General features: G+C 36.9%; 2 protein-coding genes and 1 long non-coding RNA gene across 3 annotated transcripts; 1 reads left to right on the forward strand and 2 right to left on the reverse strand.

Moving 5' to 3' along the window:
* The first annotated feature begins 9249 nt into the window (after positions 1-9249).
* LOC111784239 (pyrrolidone-carboxylate peptidase-like) lies at positions 9250-11941 on the forward strand. The gene is made up of 5 exons (XM_023665025.1): positions 9250-9414; positions 10005-10350; positions 10779-10883; positions 11007-11054; positions 11491-11941. The coding sequence occupies exons 2-5, from the start codon at positions 10078-10080 to the stop codon at positions 11728-11730; spliced, it is 666 nt and encodes a 221-aa protein (XP_023520793.1). The 5' UTR covers positions 9250-9414; positions 10005-10077; the 3' UTR covers positions 11731-11941.
* Positions 11939-13630, reverse strand: LOC111784240 (zinc finger CCCH domain-containing protein 3). Its single transcript, XM_023665026.1, has 6 exons — positions 13441-13630; positions 12993-13054; positions 12838-12919; positions 12659-12727; positions 12235-12356; positions 11939-12058 (listed from the first exon to the last, which is right to left on the reverse strand). The coding sequence occupies exons 1-5, from the start codon at positions 13568-13570 to the stop codon at positions 12253-12255; spliced, it is 447 nt and encodes a 148-aa protein (XP_023520794.1). The 5' UTR covers positions 13571-13630; the 3' UTR covers positions 11939-12058; positions 12235-12252.
* A 5352-nt stretch (positions 13631-18982) lies between these two features.
* On the reverse strand, positions 18983-19574 carry LOC111784247. Its single transcript, XR_002813503.1, has 3 exons — positions 19520-19574; positions 19247-19435; positions 18983-19123 (listed from the first exon to the last, which is right to left on the reverse strand). It is a non-coding gene; the product is annotated as an uncharacterized LOC111784247 (long non-coding RNA).

The raw sequence follows: 19574 nt of genomic DNA on the forward strand, positions 1-19574 counted from the left end.
GAGAAAGATGAGTTTATATAGGGAAGAAAAGTGGCCAAATGTAAGAATTAATACATTTGATTGTGTTAAAAATAATGGAAGGTGGAGATTAAAAGTAAGTAAATAAGAAAATTTTCCAAATTTATTTATTTAATTTTTTTAATATAATAATAATAAAAAGTTACGTGAGTAACGGTCAAATGAAAAATTCAAAATTTATTATAAATATAATAATAAAAACTACGTGAGTAACTACCAAAATTTTAAAATATAATAATATAATATTAGTAATAATAAAAATAGTGAGTAACGGTTAGATTCAAATTTATATTTTATAAAAATAATTTTATTTAGAAATATAATAATAAGAAAAACTCTACTATTTGTTTGTTATTCCCCCAAAGTGATAAGGGTCATACTTTGATATACTTTGATTTATCCATCATTTTGATTTTGCTGCCACATCATCACGTCGGGTATGTTGTCTCGACTGTAATTTCTTCGTTTTAGCTCTGATTTGAATAATTAAAAAGTCGTTGAAATCATTATTCTCAACCTTATAATGTAAACCGTTCAAAATATTGAAAATAGTTAATAATTAAAAGTATGTTTGTTATTATCAAAACATCAATCAATTAATTGATTGAAATTAATTAAAGTGAGACGAAGGGCCAAAAACCAACAATATCCCCATTTTGATGATGACAAACCATTTCGAACCATTTCAAGAAAAAATTCATAAAAACTAAGGTAATACAATCCATGTAATAATATCAATATATGCTAATATATTATCATAAATTTCACTCAAGAGCATATTCTCTCCCTATTAATATGTCTCAAAGAAATTATGAAACATACAAGGGAATGATTCATAAATTATAAAACAACAAATTTAGACCATATTTTTCTTAATTTTCTCCCATTTGTAATCATAAAAAATAACAATTGAAAAATTGAAAAATAATACAGGAAGAATGACGAACGAGCTCCCCTAAAAACATGTCTTTAAAAATTATAACCAAAATTATACAATTCAAACTATATCACAACGAATAATACTAAGCTTAAGCCTATTTTTGCAAAAAATTTCTTCATTTAACGAGCTTGGTGAAAATATGGGTTAGTTGATTATTAGAGTTTACAAAATAAAAAATAATATGTCCATTTTGCACGTGCTTTCCAATAAAATGATGTCTAATGTTAATATGTTTAGTTCTAGAGTGATGAATTGATAGCACTTGTATTATCACAAGATATAGGCACACTATCAAATTTTAATCCAAAATCACAAAGAGTTTGTTTCATCTAAAGAATTTGAGCACAACAATTGGCAATTGCAATTTATTCTGCTTCGGTAGTAGATAATGCAACTGAATTTTGCTTTTTACTAAACTAAGAAACTAGTAAACTACTAAGAAATTGACAAGTTCCACTAGTACTTTTACGATCAAGCAAGCTTCCGGCATANAGAATATCCTACCAATTTAAATTCAACATTTCTAGGATACCACAATCCTAAATCAATAGTTCCAAGCAAATATTTAAATATTCTTTTAATGACATGTAAATGAGATTCCTTAGAACAAGATTGAAACCTAGCACAAATACATACACTAAACATAACATCGGGTNCATAATATCGGGTCTACTAGCGGTCAAGTAAAGTAAAGATCCAACCATACCTCGATAAGCTTTAATATTCACACTTTTACCTTTTTCATCCTTGTCAAGCTTACGGGATGTGCTCATGGGNTTGTTTGATTTGAAGTCCAAGAAAGAAACTAAGTTCTCCCATCATACTCATCTCAAACTCACTATGCATACATTTAGAAAATTCTTCACATAAAGAAGGATTAGTAGAACCAAATATGATATCGTCCACATATATTTGCACTATAGCCTATCCTTTTCTTTAATCTTAATAAAGAGTGTAGTGTCGAGTTTGCCCATTTTAAAATCATTCCCGATAAGAAAATTACTAAGTCTATCATACCAAGCTCTTGGAGCTTGTTTTAAGCCATAAAGAGCCCTTTTCAACTTATAGACATGATGAGTAAATTCAACATTTTCAAATATGGGAGGTTGTTCTACATAAACTTCCTCCATAATATAACCATTCAAAAATACACTTCTCACATCCATTTGATACAATACAAAATTTTTGTAAGAAGCAAAAACAAGTAACATTCTAATAGCTTCTAATCTAGCAACAGTTGCAAAAGTTTCTTCATAATCTATGTCTTCCTCTTGACAATAACCTTGAGCTACAATCCTAGCTTTATTTCTAATGATATTCCCATTTTCATCCATTTTATTTCTAAAAACCCATCTGGTTTGAATAATAGAAGTATTAGAGGGACTAATTTCCAAACTTTGTTCCTTTCCAATTGATTTAGTTATTCTTGAATAGCTAAAATCCAAAACTCATCATTTTCGGCATCCTTAAGACTTTTTGGTTCAATTTGAGAAACAAAAACAAGATTATTAAATAAATTAATAGAAGAACGAGTTTTCACACCTTGTTCGAGATCACCAAGAATCAAGTCCTTGGGATGAGATAAGACATACCTCCATTCTTTTGGCATTAATGAGTAACCTTCCTCCTTTAACCTCACCTCTTCTCTACTTTAAACAATTTCTTTAACTTTGTCACTAACAAGTAAAACTCCAAAATTTCTTTCTAAATCATCCCTACAAATAGACTCATTAGAAATATTATTGCAAGATTTATCAAATACCACCTACATAGATTCCTTAATAACTAAAGTTCTCTGATTGAAAACTCTATCAGCTTTACTAGTAGATGAATAACCAAGAAAAATACCCATATCCGTTTTTTAATCAAATTTTCCAAGTTTTTTAATCAAATTACCCATATGCCTAATTAAAACTCTATTTAAAATATAACAAACCGTATTAACTGTTTCCGCCCAAAAATATTTAGGTAAATCGTACTCATCTAACATTGATGTAGCAAATTCTTGTAAAATACCATTTTTCCTTTCAACCACACAGTTTTGTTGAGGAGTACTTGGAGAGGAGAAGTCATGATAAAAACCATTATCTTCACCAAAATTTTAAAAGGCAACACTATCAAATTCTCCCATTCCTAATTTTAGTAATTAAAAACTCTTTTTCATTTTGAAATCTTTTTACAAAACTAGCAAATCTTTTCAAAACATCATTCTTATGTTTTATCATCAAAACCCAATCTTGAAAAATCATCAACTATTGTGACATGTTGTATGCTGTGATACTTTGTTAGGCATTGGATGTGGGGTTTGGTAGCTCATTGTTGCCCTTTGTGAGTTGAACAATTTGCTATGTGCTAATTAACATAAGTCATGAATTACGTAGACTATATGGTGTACCGTTTTACTAGTCACCCATAGGGGTTGAGGGTAATCATAGTATACTATTGTGGTAACCCATCAGAGGTGCTTAGTGGGACGAGCCATGGCCATTTTACTGATCCAGCCCGAGCGGCGTAGTGACATGTAGTTACTGTTCCTAAGACAAGTAGTTACTGACCCGACCTAGCGAGGCGTAGTGGCAGGTAGTTACTGATCTTAGGAACAGTTAGATGTTGCCAGACACCACTAGGTCTCTGATTAGTGACAATTCGAGCACATAGCTTAAGATCCCATGAATAGGGCTAAGTCCAACAAGAGCTTACAAGTAGGTTGCTTATTGAGTATTTTTATATACTCATTCCATGTTGTTTCTATTTTTCAAGTGAAAAGTAGGTCCGGGTCGGTGGCGGGAATGTGCGGAGCCGTGCCGTTGCAGAAGAGGCCCTTAGATTGAGTCCTCTCCTCCCATGTCGTTTTGGTTATGATTTTGATATTTTGGAAAAATACGTGATATTTTGTAACCATTTTCTTTTGATGTAACTCCGCAAATTCTCGTTGTGTGTTTTGTAGTATTTTTTATTTTGAAATGTATATTAGGCAACTTTTTATTTTTTAGTCTCCTGTCCTATCAAAAGAAGTATTGAAAGGATTTTACTCTTGAGTCCACGTGGCGACTCGTGATTCGATGCGTCGGAGAGCGGTCGTTACAGTTTGGTATCAGAGCCTTAGGTTGGTAGGTCCTGAGACCCTCATTAACTAGAGTGTCAGTTGGGTCCTCTGCAGCTCGGCTCGTAGCCACGTTCATGATTAGAGATAGGTCCCTAATTCATGATTGCATGTGTTTGCCTTAGCATGGCCCCTATAGTGGGGTCACTTACTGAGTATTTCTTTGAAATACAAATACTCAGGTCGTGTGCCATATTATTTTTCAGGTAAAGGCAAGACTCCCATGTACGATTGACGGTGGCATCATGATCAGAGACTGTGGCGCGTGCATAGGATATTTGCATGATCAGAGACTGTGGCGTGTGCATAGGATATTTGCATGATCAGAGATTGTGGCGCGTGCATAGGATATTTGCATATTTAAAATTCCTAGATTTTGTTAGGATAGGGTGCTTGCATTTCATTTATTTAAATTATTTAATTTGTAATAGTTTTTATCTTATTTTGAACTCCAGTATGATGTTTGAAACACGTAAGTCCGGCGGTGTTTTCTAATGTTTTAACCTATTCTGAAGGTTTTAAATTTTTCCGCTAATAAAGATGAGCATTTCTTAGAGTTATATTCTATATTAGAGATGAGCATGAGACGTTAGTGGTGACTCCAGATATGTGAAAATTTAGGGTCGTTACAATCTCTTAGGTCGAGGTTTTATCAGGCCAAATGTGTCACCATGGGGGGCCCAGTACTGTTTGTCAAGAAGAAAGACGGGACCTTGATATTGTGCATTGACTACAGAGCATTGAATAAAGTAACAATAAAAAAAAAAATACCTATTGCCTCGCATTGATGATTTGTTTGACCAACTACAAGGTGCATCAGTATTTTCAAAGATCGACATGCGATTAGGGTACCACCAGTTGAGGATCAAAGAAGGCAACATCCCCAAGACGGCTTTAAGGACTTCCTGGATACGTTTGTCATAGTATTCATTGATGACATATTAGTATACTCCAAGACCAACGGAGAGCACGAAGCATTTACGTCAAGTGCTGTCAAGGCTAAGTGTGAATTCTGGTTACAAGAACTGACCTTCTTGGGACATGTTGTGTTTGGAAAGGGCATATCAATGGATCCAACCAAAGTTGAGGCAATTATAGATTGGCCCCGACCTACCTCAGTAACCAAAGTGAGGAGCTTCTTAAGTTTAGAAGCATACTATAGAAGATGTATTCAGGATTTCTCCAAAATAACCATGTAACAACCCAGGCCCACCGCTAGCAAATATTGTCCTCTTTGGGCTTTCCCTTTCGGGCTTCCCCTCAAGGCTTTAAAACGTGTCTGCTAGGGGAAGGTTTTCACGCCCTTATAAATGGTGGTTTGTTCTCCTCCCCAACCAATGTGAGACATCACAATCGACCCCCTTTAGGGACCAGCGTCCTCGCTGGCACTCTTTCCTTCCTCCAATCGATGTGGGACCGCCCCCAAATCCACCCCCCTTTGGGGCCCAACGTTCTTACTGGCACACCGCCTCGTGTCTACCCCCCTTCGGGGAACAGCGAGAAGGCTGACACATCATCCGGTGTCTGGCTCTGATACCATTAGTAACGGCCCAAATTCACCTCTAGCAAATATTGTCCTCTTTGGGCTTTCCCTTTCGGGCTTCCCCTCGAGGCTTTAAAACGCGTCTGTTAGGGGAACGTTTCCACACCCTTATAAATGGTAGTTTTTTCTCCTCCCCAACCAATGTGGGATATCACAAACCGCCAGTCTCATCAACTAACGAGGAAAGGAAAGGCGTTCTCGTTGGACAGTGCATGTGAGCAAAGTTTCAAGGAACTCAAGCACCGGCTGGTTACAGCGCCGGTACTTGCAATACCAGATAGCTCAGGCAATTTTGTGGTTTATAGCGATGCGTCAGGGAAGGACCTAGGTTGTGTCCTGATGCGAAACAGCAAGGTCATAGCCTACGCTTTGAGGCAGTTAAAGGATTACGAGAGAAACTACCCGACGCATGACTGGAGTTAGCTGCCATAGTATTTTCTTTGAAGATATGATGACATTACCTATCGGTCTTTTCGACGTCCTAGAGAGAGTTGGTCCTGTGGTGTACCGACTAGCCTTGCCTCCTGCTCTAGCTGCTATTCACAACGTGTTCCACGTGTCTATGTTGCGTAATTACACCCCAGATCCTTTTCATGTGATAGAGTATGCAAATCTTCCTTTGAGGGAGAACTTAAGTTACGAGGAGGAGCCCATCGAGATTGTAGCCACAAAAATACAGAAGCTTATAAACAAGGAGATATCGCTTGTCAAGGTGGTATGGAATAACCATCACGTTGAGGAAGTAACTTGGGAGTTAGAGAGCGAGATGAGGGTCAAGTACCCCGTGTTGTTCTGGGATTAGGAACTTTTGGGGATGAAAGTTCTTAACAGGGGGAAGATGGTAAGAGTCGTACCACTGGAATGAGAAGAGAGAAAGGCCAGTTGTACCTCCATTTTAGGGTTTAAAAAAAAAACAGAGGAGAGAGTTGAAGGTGGGAGCGAACAGGAGGAAGAAGGTGGAACAAAAGAGACGGACGACAAAACTTGAAGCACTCGTCAGCGACGGTGTTGGGCTGAATGGCTCAGAAAGGGAGAACTCCGATGGTAAGCTCTAGTGGTGTAATTTTCGTCATTTCTTTCCAAAACCCTAATACATTTCACTGGGTCGGTGTACCTAGGCTATGGTCTAGGGAAGTTGGTAAGTCTTCGTGAAGAAGAACACATGGGGTGCTGAGAGGGAAGAAAGATCGAGAAGGAGGTGGAAAGAAGAGGCCGAAATCGTGGGGCATGACATGACCCGACCCGTTGGACCGACCCGACCCGACTCACCTGTACAAAATCGAAACCCGAACTTTTTCTTCCATTTCACACAATTTGATTCATCTTTATTCAACTTTAGGTACTTGTCTCACACATCCCATAATGCCTCATTTATAGGAAAATTCCAATTAGCTTAGTCAAGTGGATACTTGAAGACTCGATAAAGTTTCAGGAAGTCTACGATCAGGTAAGTAACCACATGGAGCAAGTTTCTAAGTAATGCTTGTAGGAGTCGGTTTGGATTTGTGGACAAACAATTTAGTACCATACTTAGGGTGGATAAATTTAGTTCATGAGAGTGGTACTTCAATAGTGTGATGGGTTATACCTTGATTGTAGTTACAGTTATATAGTTTCCTTTGGCATGAATGTGAAATCTCTAATAGGCGTTTGGAATTGTATGCTTTTTAGTATGTTGCGCTAGATGGTTATTACGTGATTAGCATGGTGACGTGTTGTATGCCATGATACTTTGTTAGGCATTGAATGTGGGGTTTGGGTAGCCTATTGTTGCCCTTTGTGAGTTGAACCATTTGTTATGTGCTAATTAACATAAGTCATGAATTACGTAAACTATATGCTGTACCGTTTTACTAGTCACCAATAGGGAGTTGAGGGTAATCATGTATGCTATAGTGGTAACCCGTCAGAGGTGCTTAGTGGGACGAGCCATGACCTTTTTACTGATCCAGCCCAAGCGACGTAGTGACAGGTAGTTACTGTTCCTAAGACAAGTAGTTTTACTGATATGAGCCGACAGGGGCGTAAGACAGGTAGTTACTGTTCCTAAGACAGGTAGTTTTACTGATATGAGTCGACAGGGGCGTAAGACAGGTAGTTACTGACCCGGCCTAGCGAGGCATAGTACCAGGTAGTTACTAATCTTAGGAATAGTTAGATGTTGCCAGACACCACTAGGTCTCTGATTAGTGACAGTTCGAGCACATAGCTTAAGAATCCATGAATAGAGCTAAGTCCGACAAGAGCTTACAAGTAGGTTTCTTTCTGAGTAATTTTGTATACTCATTCCATGTTATTTCTATTTTTAGGTGAAAAGTAGGTCCGGGTTGGTGGCGGGAATGTGCAGAGCCGTGCAGCCCCAAAAGAGGCCCTTAGATTGAGTCCTCTCCTCCCATGTCGTTTTGATTATGATTGTTATGGTTTTAGAAAAACACGTGATATTTTGTAACCGCTTTCTTTTTATGTTACTCCGCAGATTCTCGTTATGTGTTTGTATTATTTTCGATTTTGAAATGTATATCAGCCCACTTTTAATATTTTAGTCCCTTGTTTTGTCAAAAGAAGTATTTGAAAGACTTTTACTCTTGAGTCCACGTGGCGGCTCGTGATTCGATGCGTCAGAGAGCGGTCGTTACAATTTATTTATTATTTTTTGTATTTTTCTTTTGTTATTACCGATTGAATTTTTTTATAACCAAAATTTGAATCAAGTTGCAGGTTAACATTTTTTGGTTAGGTCAGCATGACCAACCCAAAAATAGAATTACAATCAGACAGAACTCTACCTTACTTTTAAGATTATTACGAAAAAGAGAACATTTGACGTTTGGAATAGAAGTTAATAATGTGGTGTGACTCGTGAATGTTTAATATTTGAGTTTAATATAATTTTAGTTATTAATGTAAGATTGAAATATATAATATATATATATATCCAAGAATCCATTAAAGTAATGAATTATGATTTATTTGGTATTCAAATCATTTCTTTACCATTAATAAGAATAAATAATAAATACCAATAAAAAAATAATTCATAAATAGTTTTATTCAATTAATGCTTACAAAATTGGTAATACAACTCACTTCATGATTTGTCGTTATGCATAACTACACTTTTATAATCTCAAACTTGATGGTATGAATTTGTTTTTTTCCTCCTTATATTATAATCATAAATTATTCATTAAAATATTATTTCCATTTATGCCCTCAATTATCTCGTAAAATAGGGGTTTTGTAAGGACTTGCCCTCGAGCGAAGTATGGAATGGGAGAAAGACATTCCTTTTCCGATCTCGCCCTATGGACATCTCTAACTCGGCTTCTCCTTTTCTATTTTAATTCTTATCAGTAAAATTTTTTATCGGGACTTTTTCATAATTTATATATATATATATTTTATATAATCTCTACTAAAAATAAAAATGGGAAGGAAAAATATAATACAAACATATTTTTAGTATAATTTAAATGGAGATTTAAAGTGGAGGCTAAAATAGTATTTTAACTATTGTTAAAATAATAATAATAATAATAAATAAATAAATAAATAAATAAAAAGTTGAAGACGAATGATTTGGGCCGGGAAATGTTATCCAAAACGGATGCGATTTTAAAAAAAAAAAGTATAAAAATAATTTGGCGTTTTGATGCGAACTTTCCAACAACCACCATCTTCAGCGTCTCTACTAAGCAATTTCATTCTTTGTTTTTTCCTCTCTGATAATCTCTGATCGTCTTTTACTGCGTACACAGTTCGTAAGACTGGTTCTTGCGTTTTTGTATTCTTCTTCTTCAATCTTCACAGGTAATCAATCAATCATGGCCGTATTCCCCTTTCCTTCTGAGGGTTTTCCCACCCCCCTCTTCTGTGTTTTTTTTTCTTATGTATCCACTTTCTTTCATTTCAATTTCTCTGCCTATTTTGGTATGTTCTTTAATGATTTTTGTTTCTGATCATTCTGAAGGGGTCTGATTCACTGACAATTTAACTTTCCATCTCGATCGGGAGTTAATTCTTTGCCTTAAGAGTGTTTTTCCTTGTTTTTAGCTTCAGAGGTGATGAATCTGCTGGATGGTTTGGTTTTTATCTTCGACTTTACATGGATCATTACTTTTATTCTATTGTCATGTTGTTCTAAGAACTGCGTGGCTTTTTGTTCTGCGATTTGTTCGACTCCCTAGGTATTTCGATGGGAATTAGTGTTGTAAATTTCATTTTTCTTTGATTCTGTGGGTACAACTAGTGAACTCAAGACTGGATACATACTCTTTTTTGGATCCCTAATTTTGTGTTGTAAAATTTATAATTAACTTTGAGCTACCAATCGGATTCAAAGAGAAGAAGAAGAAGATTGTTTCTGCTGAGAGTTAAGCACTTAGGTTTTTATGTTGCAGACTGTTGGGGGCAATTTTCCCTTTGGAATCCTCTCTGTAGTTGTGGTGTTACCAAGCAATAGATCTTCGTTAAATGGGGTCGGAAGGGCCTCCATCGGTGACGATTCATGTAACAGGATTCAAGAAGTTCCATGGAGTTTCTGCGAATCCAACAGAGACGATAGTGAACAACCTGAAGAAGTATATGGAGAAGAATGGTTTGGCAGAAGGTGTAACTCTTGGGAGTTGCAGCATTCTTGAGACTGCTGGGGATGGAGCTCTTGATTCACTACTTAACATGTTGCAATCTGCAGTAGAGGAGAAGGGTTGTTCCGAACCTACTAATAATTCCAGAAGAATCATCTGGGTCAGTTATTCCTGTCCCTTCCTCTAACCTTTCTCTCTTTAGTGCTTACTATCTGCTCGTCATTAGTTCTTTTGGTTGGGGAGGAGAACGAAACACCCTTTATAAGGGTGTAAAAACATCTCCCAAGCAGACGCGTTTTAAAAACCTTGAGGGGAAACCCAAAAAGAAAAGCCCAAGGAGGACAATCATTTGGTGTTGGAGGAAGAAATTAGAAGAAAAGGAAAGGGAGGTTGGGTTTGTATAAGATCATAAGCATTGAATTGACATTATCTTATACAATAAAGATAAATGCATCATAGTTTCTGAATCTATGCATTAATCTGCCTTCATTTGCCATTTCCTTCGCATTACAATGGCTTTTTACAAGTTTGTGCATTGCATTATGTTAATACTGTATCTAAGTTATCATATCACTATTCTTTCTTCAGCTTCACTTGGGAGTTAATAGTGGTGCCTCTAGGTTTGCTATTGAACATCAAGCCTATAACGAAGCCACGTTCTGTTGTCCTGATGAGTTGGGATGGAAACCTAAAGTACGTGTATCTATCTATCTATCTATCTATCTCATAGGCTGGGTGGAGGAGTTTAGTTTAGTTGGCTTGACCATCTATTTAACTGCAAGTTTGATATTCTGTTATTACTTTCATCTGCTGCAGAGAGTTCCTATCGTACCTGAGGACGGTCAAATTTCAAGAGTACGAGAGGTATCATGAAATTTCACTNTTTTTTTTTTTTTTTTTTTTTTTTTTACTATAGATTACCATTTCTTTTAAAATATTAGCATCTGTTAAAATACATTTATGCACATCTCTTGAACACATTGCACAGTGTTCGTTTATTTCAGTACGTCCTCACCTTATCATATATTACAAATATCATTAAGTAAGAGCATAGATGGGTGAAAATATTGAAATGTAATTTTAAATAATGTACTTGTTTACATAATGACATCTCATTGTGTCACAACATCGAAACATTATAACAAGTTGAGTTTAATCGAGGAAGATTGCAAAGGCATAACCATAAACTTATAGAAACTATAGCACATTTTTGCTGGTTCTTAACTCTTGATGCAAATCATTAAAGTTTTTCTTTTCTTTTTTTTTTTTCCTGATTCCTTTACCCATCTATGCCCTGCAGACTTCTCTTCCAGTGGAGGAAATAACCAAGGCATTGGCGAAGAAGGGATATGAAGTGATGACTTCAAACGATGCTGGTCGCTTTGTGTGCAATTATGTGTACTATCATTCCCTCCGCTGCGCCCAAGAGAATGGCATCAAATCACTATTTGTTCATGTCCCTCTATTCGAAACCATAGATGAAGACACCCAGATGCAATTTATTGCTTCCTTGTTACAGGTTCTGGCATCAAGTTATTAGGCAACCAATGTATAGTATTGGGGTGATTCCTGCTTGTCAAGATGCTTGAATGAAATAAATAATCACATGCTATACAAGGGGGGCTAATATATGTAGGCCCGAGAAGGCATTCATATGTTCTTTGTACTCATTTCTGTCGAGATCAACAACATTTGGAACTGACCATGCCTGTTTTATGAATGAAATGTTGAGTTTGCTAGTGAAAAGATCTTGGAATTAGGTGTTCTTTTATTTGCTTCATTAACTCTCCTCATATTACATTATGTCAGTGCCGATCTCGAACGAGTTTAGAGCACCATAATCTCCACATAAGTGGTGCAACTAAATGCTAAAACATTAACAGAGGACAAGTTAAAGACAGTCATGTGTTGAAGAATATGGTACTTGAAAGGAAAGCAGAGGAAGGCTCATAGTCTAGATGTGAAGGACACCAAATTTGAAGAAATTGGTGCTTTATATATAGAGTAGGAGGTTAAAAACAAGAGAAGCCGAGTAGACTTGTACCAGTAACTGATTCGTGGATTATCCCCAATCTACAAAAGGGAGAGGTGGGTAACCACCCTCTGGAGGAGGCATCAATGATGGAGGTAAATTTCCCCATGATGTTCTCAATCTATCTAAACTACCTGAGATCAAACGCAAGCATAGAAAGTTGAAAAATATGAAAGATTAGAGGGCCATCAAATCCTGGGATAAAAGATTCAAATGTGTAGTAGAACGCAGAATGCTTTACAGATACAAAAAACAATGATGGATTCTGTTCAAACAAAGAATGATTTGCAGATGCATAACAAGCAGTAAGAGAGTTCAAGTAAATGATGTATGTAATGTAATGATCCACTCAAAATTTAACCAACATCACCATCTTATGAATGAACAAATAAAATATGGAACACAAAACCATGTGATGATTTCAGTTCCAAGTTACCTGTCAACGAACTGCCCTCCATGAATTGGTTCACCGGAACATTTGGGGCTTGATTATTCTCCGGAAAACCTGTGATTTTTATATTGAATCAGAGCGGAAATGGATCGAAATAAATAGCATTAGGTTTCGAATTTCGCATTGGGTTGTTGAGACAGAGTAAGGTAGGGTTTAGGGTTAACCTGCAATCGGGTGCGAACTGGAGTACTGCGGATTGTTGTTGGAGTGAAAATAGTTGCAAGAATCACCGTAGTGGCAAAAGCCCTTTGGAATGGTGGAGAGCAAAGAATGAAATCGGAAAAAGCAAGAGTTAGGTTAAATAGAAAGAAGAACATACCGTAGTGAGGAATCGGTTAGAGAGGCGTGTTGGAAAGGCATGAGAGAGAGGTTGATTGGAGTCTGCAAGGAAGAGGAAGAGGGAAGAGGAAGAGAGAGAGAGAGTTAGGAAGAGAGGAGGAGGAGGAGAAAGCAGAGAGACGGAGGAGGAGGAGAAAGCAGAGAGACGGAGGAGGAGGAGAAAGCAGAGAGACGGAGGAGGAGGAGAAAGCAGAGAGACGGAGGAGGAGGAGAAAGCAGAGAGACGGAGGAGGAGGAGAAAGCAGAGAGACGGAGGAGGAGGAGAAAGCAGAGAGACGGAGGAGGAGGAGAAAGCAGAGAGACGGAGGAGGAGGAGAAAGCAGAGAGACGGAGGAGGAGGAGAAAGCAGAGAGACGGAGGAGGAGGAGAAAGCAGAGAGACGGAGGAGGAGGAGAAAGCAGAGAGACGGAGGAGGAGGAGGACCTCACCTCTGAAGGAGTCGAACCAGAGAGCTTTGGCCTTGTGATGGGAGAGGCTTTGAAGATGGCGCTTTCGAGCAAACGGAGTGTCTTGGAATTGCTTCTCGCAGTAGTCGCAGTAATATTTTCCGAGTGGCATCTTCTTTCTTTCTTCTGCTTCTTCTTTCTTCTCTTCTTCCTCCAAATTAAACAACAAAAAGCAACGATTCACCTCTTATACCCATGGATCTACGGGTCTATGAACCATTTTTTTTCCGACCCATATCGTTAGTCACAACTTTGATTTGAAAATGTACTTTCTATCTTCTCTATATTCTCTATGTACATATCTGTAGTCATCAATATAAATCCTTTAGCCAGAGTTCTCCTTTCATTTTCTCTATCCTGTTCTTTATGTTCAGTGTGTGCGTTGTTGTGCGATCCTAACAACTGGTATCAGAGCCAAGTTGAATTCACCACGATCTGTGAATATGGAAAGTTCAAAAATTGGAATTGAGAAGTTCAATGGATCCGATTTCAGTTTCTGGAAAATGCAGATTGAAGATTATCTGTATTAGAAAGGTCTTCACGAACCCCTGTTGGGGGTGAAGCCGGATACCATGACCACGGAACAGTGGAAGCTCAAGGATCGACAAACCTTAGGGTTCATTCAGTTGATGCTATCTAGAAACGTGGCGTTCAACATCATCAAGGAGAAAACAACGTCAGATCTGTTGAAGGCATTATCGAATATGTTCGAAAACCGTCGGCTATGAACAAGGTGTATTTGATGCAGAGATTGTTCAATCTATAGATGCCTGAAGGTGGATCTGTTGTTGATCATATAAATGAACAATATGATCGTAAGTCAATTGAGTTTGGTAGAAATTAATTTCGATGATGAAATTAAAGCATTCATTTTGATGTCATCTTTACCGAGTCGTGGGATACTGTTGTTGTCGTAATCAGCAGTTCCCGAGGATCTGATAAACTGAAGTTTGATGAAATTTGAGATGTAGTTCTCAACGAAGGTATTCGCAAACGAAAAATTGGAAATTCATCTGGTAGTACTCTCAGTGTTGACCAACGGGGAAGAAGTAAACCGAATAGCCCAAACAAAGGACGATCAAAATCAAAGAACCGAGAAAAATCTTCAAATAGACCAAACGTAACATGTTGGAATTGGGGAGAAAAAAATCACTTTCGGACAGATTGTACAAGTCCAAAGAAGAAGCAGAATCACAAATCTGTAGATGATGATTGTACCAGAAAAATAAAATAAAATAAAATAATAATAATAATAATAATAATAATAATAATAAATAAATAAATAAATAAATAACTAATAAAAATATATAAATAAATAAATAAAAACATCCGGTAATAGATCCCTCTTCTTCCCTTCAATCTCTAGCCCCTCTTTCCCTAAAAATAAATCGGTCAACAAATCAGGAATTCCTTTTTCTGAAAAAACAATGGCAGATTTACCAATATGAGAATTTCTTCTTCCTACAAAAACAAATAGAAAAAAGACGAAAGGTTTAAGCAGATATAGTTCCGCCGAGTAGATATGTCATTTGAAGATGTCAGTAGTCGTATGTTAAATCTTCCTCTTATTTTATTAAGTAATATTAATTTGGTTACAATTATTTAGTTTGATATTAAATGAAATAAATTTTGTATGAGTTTTAGGAAATCACAACCAATTATATTTTAGATCTCTGGAATTGTTGTAATGATTTCAGTTGTCAATAATTTTATATGAATTATAGAGGAAGAATATAAGGAAATGAATCGATTAAATTAGACAGGTAAGAATATAATTATTAACTAAATGAGAAGGAAGAGGGAAATAAGAAAAAAACTAAATAGAGATGGAAAGAGAGGATACTCTTAACTGGAGAGAAAAATAAAAAATAAAAAGGAAAGATTTGTAAGTAAGAATAGATGAACAAAATTGGTCAATAATATTTGGTTACAGTGAAAATAATTACGGACGGAAGATTGAGGGAAAAATTTGTTGAACAGAATTTAAAAAATAAAATAGGAAATATGGCAAGGAACTCCATTAAATTTGGCAGGAAATATCAGAATTTAACAATGACCAATCTAAACTAGAGAAATAATTTTATAGAGTTTAAACTTGAAACTGATGTCATGGGCTCACATAGGTTGACTTGGATTTCAATGGACTTTCATTAAGGATAACGATGGAACATCAGCCTAAGCTAACTAGGTAAGTGACATGGTTATATTTGATGTTGACACGTGCCCTGTAGTTCTACACGTGTCATATATTGATATGTGTGAATTGTCTGTGGATCGATATGCTTCCTATGTGTTATGTATATGTTATAATATGTGAATTGTATGATAATAATTACGGTACGATGTGTTCAAGGATATGTTTGAGATAGGATACAAGAAGGCTGCACAAAACGAAATGTAAGGATAGGAGTAAAATACGTTCATGAAACGTTAAGGTTAGGTTACATACCGGAGTGATATGGATAAGAGAGATTGATGGAAGAATACAGTTAGGCTACGGGTAAAAAGGGATAGGTTTGTGATAGATTGATAGAACGATAGCGTTAGGTTAAGTTCTTGTGATGAGATGACTAAGGTACGCTCACGTAATGATATGTCTGTGATAAGTATAAGAACATTAAGGCTATGATAAGTTAGAGAATAATATGACTATGAAGTGTTTACGTTATGACTCGTTTATGATATGATACATTGTGATGCAATACGTCATAGTATGATGTGTATATGATGAAATGTTACATTAAAAGCATAGAACGTTATGTTAGGTCTCTTAAATTGTGTGTATATAGCATGATATGAATGACATGAAATTACGATAAATGGCATGAAGTATAACCCCGTTAGAATTATGTATGATTTGAGAACTGAAGATTGAGAAATGATATGACATGAATGATGAACGATATCTGAAACGATATGAAAAATGACATGATATGTACATAATGCCAGCGGGGTTGTATTAAAGAATAATGAAAATGGAAAAGTTTTGGGACCTCATGCATTATGTGTGCTCATGCATTTGGGGGGATACCCCTATTCCATCACGAGGGTACGGACGCGTACATCCAATGGCAAGACAACTATCGTTATGCTTTGCATAGCACTACCGTGATGGTTACTAGTTCTAGCGGGTGTCCGACCTAAGGGGCTCCTAGAGTATGCCCACCGGATAAGGAAGGTGGCCCAACGGTGTGCGAACTAGCTGGTGAGCCCATACTCGCACGTATGAGCTGTGTGTAGAGTATATGATACACGTCCAAAATTACCCGTTAGGACAGTACCGTAGGGAAAATGGAATGAAAGATAGGTCTCATCATCTCATTGCATGTGATTGTTGCATTTAACCCCAATAGTAGGGTCACTTACTACGTATTTCTTTGGATACTCAAGCCATGTGCTACTACATTTTTCTGGTTAAGGCAAGGCATTCCTGTACGGCTGACGACGGCATCGCAACTCGAGACCACGACACATGCATAGGATAATGGTATTTATTTTCTTAGACTTAGGCTAGAATAGAATGTTTTTAACTTAAACTCTTATTCGTTTTATTTAGTGTTTTGTTGTGTCGTTTTAAAGATGTTTTCGAAACACGTAAGTCCATGGCTGTGTTTTAAGATAAAGGTTATGTTTTGTAAAATTTTAATGAAGTCTTCCGCATTCAATGTTTATGGTACATGTACAGTAGCGACCTTAAATTAAGTAGAAAATTTCGGGTCGTTACAATGATGATTCTATAAATTCAGCAGAAGACATTGGGGATGCTCTAATCCTCAGCGTGGACAGTTCGATTGAATCTTGGATTTTGGATTCAGGTGCATCTTTTCATTTGTCTCCAAATAAAGAGTTGTTCCAGAATTTCAAGTCTGGAAATTTCGAGAAAGTGTATCTTGCCAACAACAAAGATTTTGAGATTAAAGAAAAAGGGGATGTCTGCATAAAAACTCCAGTAGGAAATCAGTGGACATTAAAGGATGTCAGATATATTCCTGGTCTCAAGAAGAACCTGATCTCTATTGGTCAGTTGGATAGCGTAGGTTATGCAACAAAGTTAGGGAAGAGTTTGTGGAAGATTATAAAGGGTGCTATGGTGGTAGCACGTGGCATAAAATCTGGAACTTTATACACCACTACAGGGTGTATGAACATGGTTGCTATTGCTCAGAGTGCTTCAAATTCAAGTCTATGGCACAATAGACTTGGACATATGAGCGTGAAAGGAATGAAGATGCTGGCTGCGAAAGGAGTTTTAGAAGGTCTGAAATCTTTTGATGTGGGTCGTTGTGAGAACTATGTTATGAGCAAGCAGAAACGAGTTAGCTTCACAAGGACTGCCAGAGAATTGAAGAAAGTGGGAGTTGAGCTTGAGTTTTAGGGAAACTCACCTAGTGATGTTGTAGCAGATACTCATGAAACTCTTGAGACTACTGCTGAGGAACCAGATGTGGAGCAAGGTTTCAAGACCACGAAGCAAGTGGGAGTTGAGTTTGAGTTGCAGGGAAACTCACCTAGTGATGTTGTAGCAGATACTCATGAAACTCTTGAGACTACTGTTGAGGAACCAAATGTGGAGCAAGGTTCCAAGACCATGAAGCAAGTGGGAGTTGAGCTTGAGTTGCAAGGAAACTCACCTAGTGATGTTGTAGAAGATACTCATGAAACTCCTGAGACTACTGCTGAGAAACCAGATGTGGAGCAAGGTTCCAAGACAACGAAGCAAGTGGGAGTTGAGGTTGAGTTACGAAAAAAAATCACCTAGTGATGTTATAGCAGATACTCATGAAACTCCTGAGACTGTAGTAGAGAAACTAGCGGTAGAGCAAGTGACACCTGAACTGGTGTTGAGAAGATCATTCAGAACTATTAGAGTACCAGATATGTATGTATCTTCATTACACTATCTCTTGCTGATGAAAGGGAACTAGAGCCCTTTGATGAGGCCTTATAGTTGGAGGATACAACCAAGTGGGAGCAAGCCATGGATGATGGGATGTTTAGGCTTCAACAATGCATTGTACTGAGGCTAAGTATGTGGCAATAGCTGAAGCTGGAAAGAAGACGACATGGATGATTGACTATCGGTAAGAATTGAGCAAGAAGTAGCACAAAGAGATTCTTTGTAACGACCTGGGAAAGAAAGAAAAAAAATATATAAATATAATAATAAATAAATAAATAAAGGAAAAAAAAAAAAAAAAAAAAAAAACTTTCAGATGAAACAATCAAAAGAAAAAACAACAGACCACCCATACGGATTACAAAATTGATCAAACTACAAAGGGCGTTTTCAGATGAAAAGGATGCCATCCAATTAAAATTACTAAGCTATAGTGACATTATGGTCTAAACCGACAGACCCTTTGTTGTTCCATATGAAAAGGATATAAGAATCGGAGTTGTTTAGAAGCAACAAAAGGATCTGGTTTTAAAATATGTATCTAAATGTCATTTATGCATAATAAGATAATAAACAAAGCTTAATGTCTTAGTAATAATTTCACTCAAAGTAAAAGAAGGCATACATTACGCGATCAGGAAAAATCATAGAAGCTTTCTCATCAACTTCAGCAAGTGAAACTAAAGATGTTCCCAGCAGTAATATGGGCAAGTCAGAAGGTAGCTCCTCTAAAAGAGTCAATAAAACAGCTCTCAATTGCTCATCTGCCTGAAATGTCCACCATTAAACCAACCCAGCACATTAAATGATGTTAGAATACTAGAAAAAACAAAACAAAATAAAATGAAGCACTAATGCCTAAATATTGAGTATCTCGAGTAACAAACTCACCGTCTCCCACCAACAATGAAATTGAGGTAGGTAGAGTATTGATGGAGTAGTCCTTCTTGCTTCACCAAATATATGTACCAACGCTTCCTCAGGTGTCTTTGCACTAGGATCAGAAAGCAGTGACGGGAGTCCCAAAGAATGAACAGGGAATTTCTCCAATTCATGCAAAATTGCAGGACCAAGGTGATCCTGTAAAACTAAAACAGTAAGTACATTTAGTTGGTTGCTCCAAAGTGATCATAGGAAAATATAAGGAGGTTCCAAGTTAATTACCAACCCAACGCCTTCACCACCGCAAAGCAAAAGACGAGGTCTAAAAACTAGCGGA

This window comes from Cucurbita pepo, unplaced genomic scaffold, assembly GCF_002806865.2.
Source record: "Cucurbita pepo subsp. pepo cultivar mu-cu-16 unplaced genomic scaffold, ASM280686v2 Cp4.1_scaffold000176, whole genome shotgun sequence".
Classification (NCBI taxonomy): domain Eukaryota; kingdom Viridiplantae; phylum Streptophyta; class Magnoliopsida; order Cucurbitales; family Cucurbitaceae; genus Cucurbita; species Cucurbita pepo.

Bases quoted from the DNA above. Each gene is read 5' to 3' on its own strand.
- LOC111784240 (XM_023665026.1), bottom strand. From the start codon at position 13,570: ATGCCACTCGGAAAATATTACTGCGACTACTGCGAGAAGCAATTCCAA. The intron at 13,055-13,440 runs GTGAGGTCCTCC...TCTTCCTTGCAG, and splicing joins CTGGTTCGACTCCTTCAGAG to ACTCCAATCAACCTCTCTCT. The intron at 12,357-12,658 runs GTAACTTGGAAC...GTTTGATCTCAG, and splicing joins GGAGGGCAGTTCGTTGACAG to GTAGTTTAGATAGATTGAGA.
- LOC111784239 (XM_023665025.1), top strand. From the start codon at position 10,078: ATGGGGTCGGAAGGGCCTCCATCGGTGACGATTCATGTAACAGGATTC. The intron at 10,351-10,778 runs GTCAGTTATTCC...TTCTTTCTTCAG, and splicing joins ATTCCAGAAGAATCATCTGG to CTTCACTTGGGAGTTAATAG. The intron at 10,884-11,006 runs GTACGTGTATCT...CATCTGCTGCAG, and splicing joins AGTTGGGATGGAAACCTAAA to AGAGTTCCTATCGTACCTGA.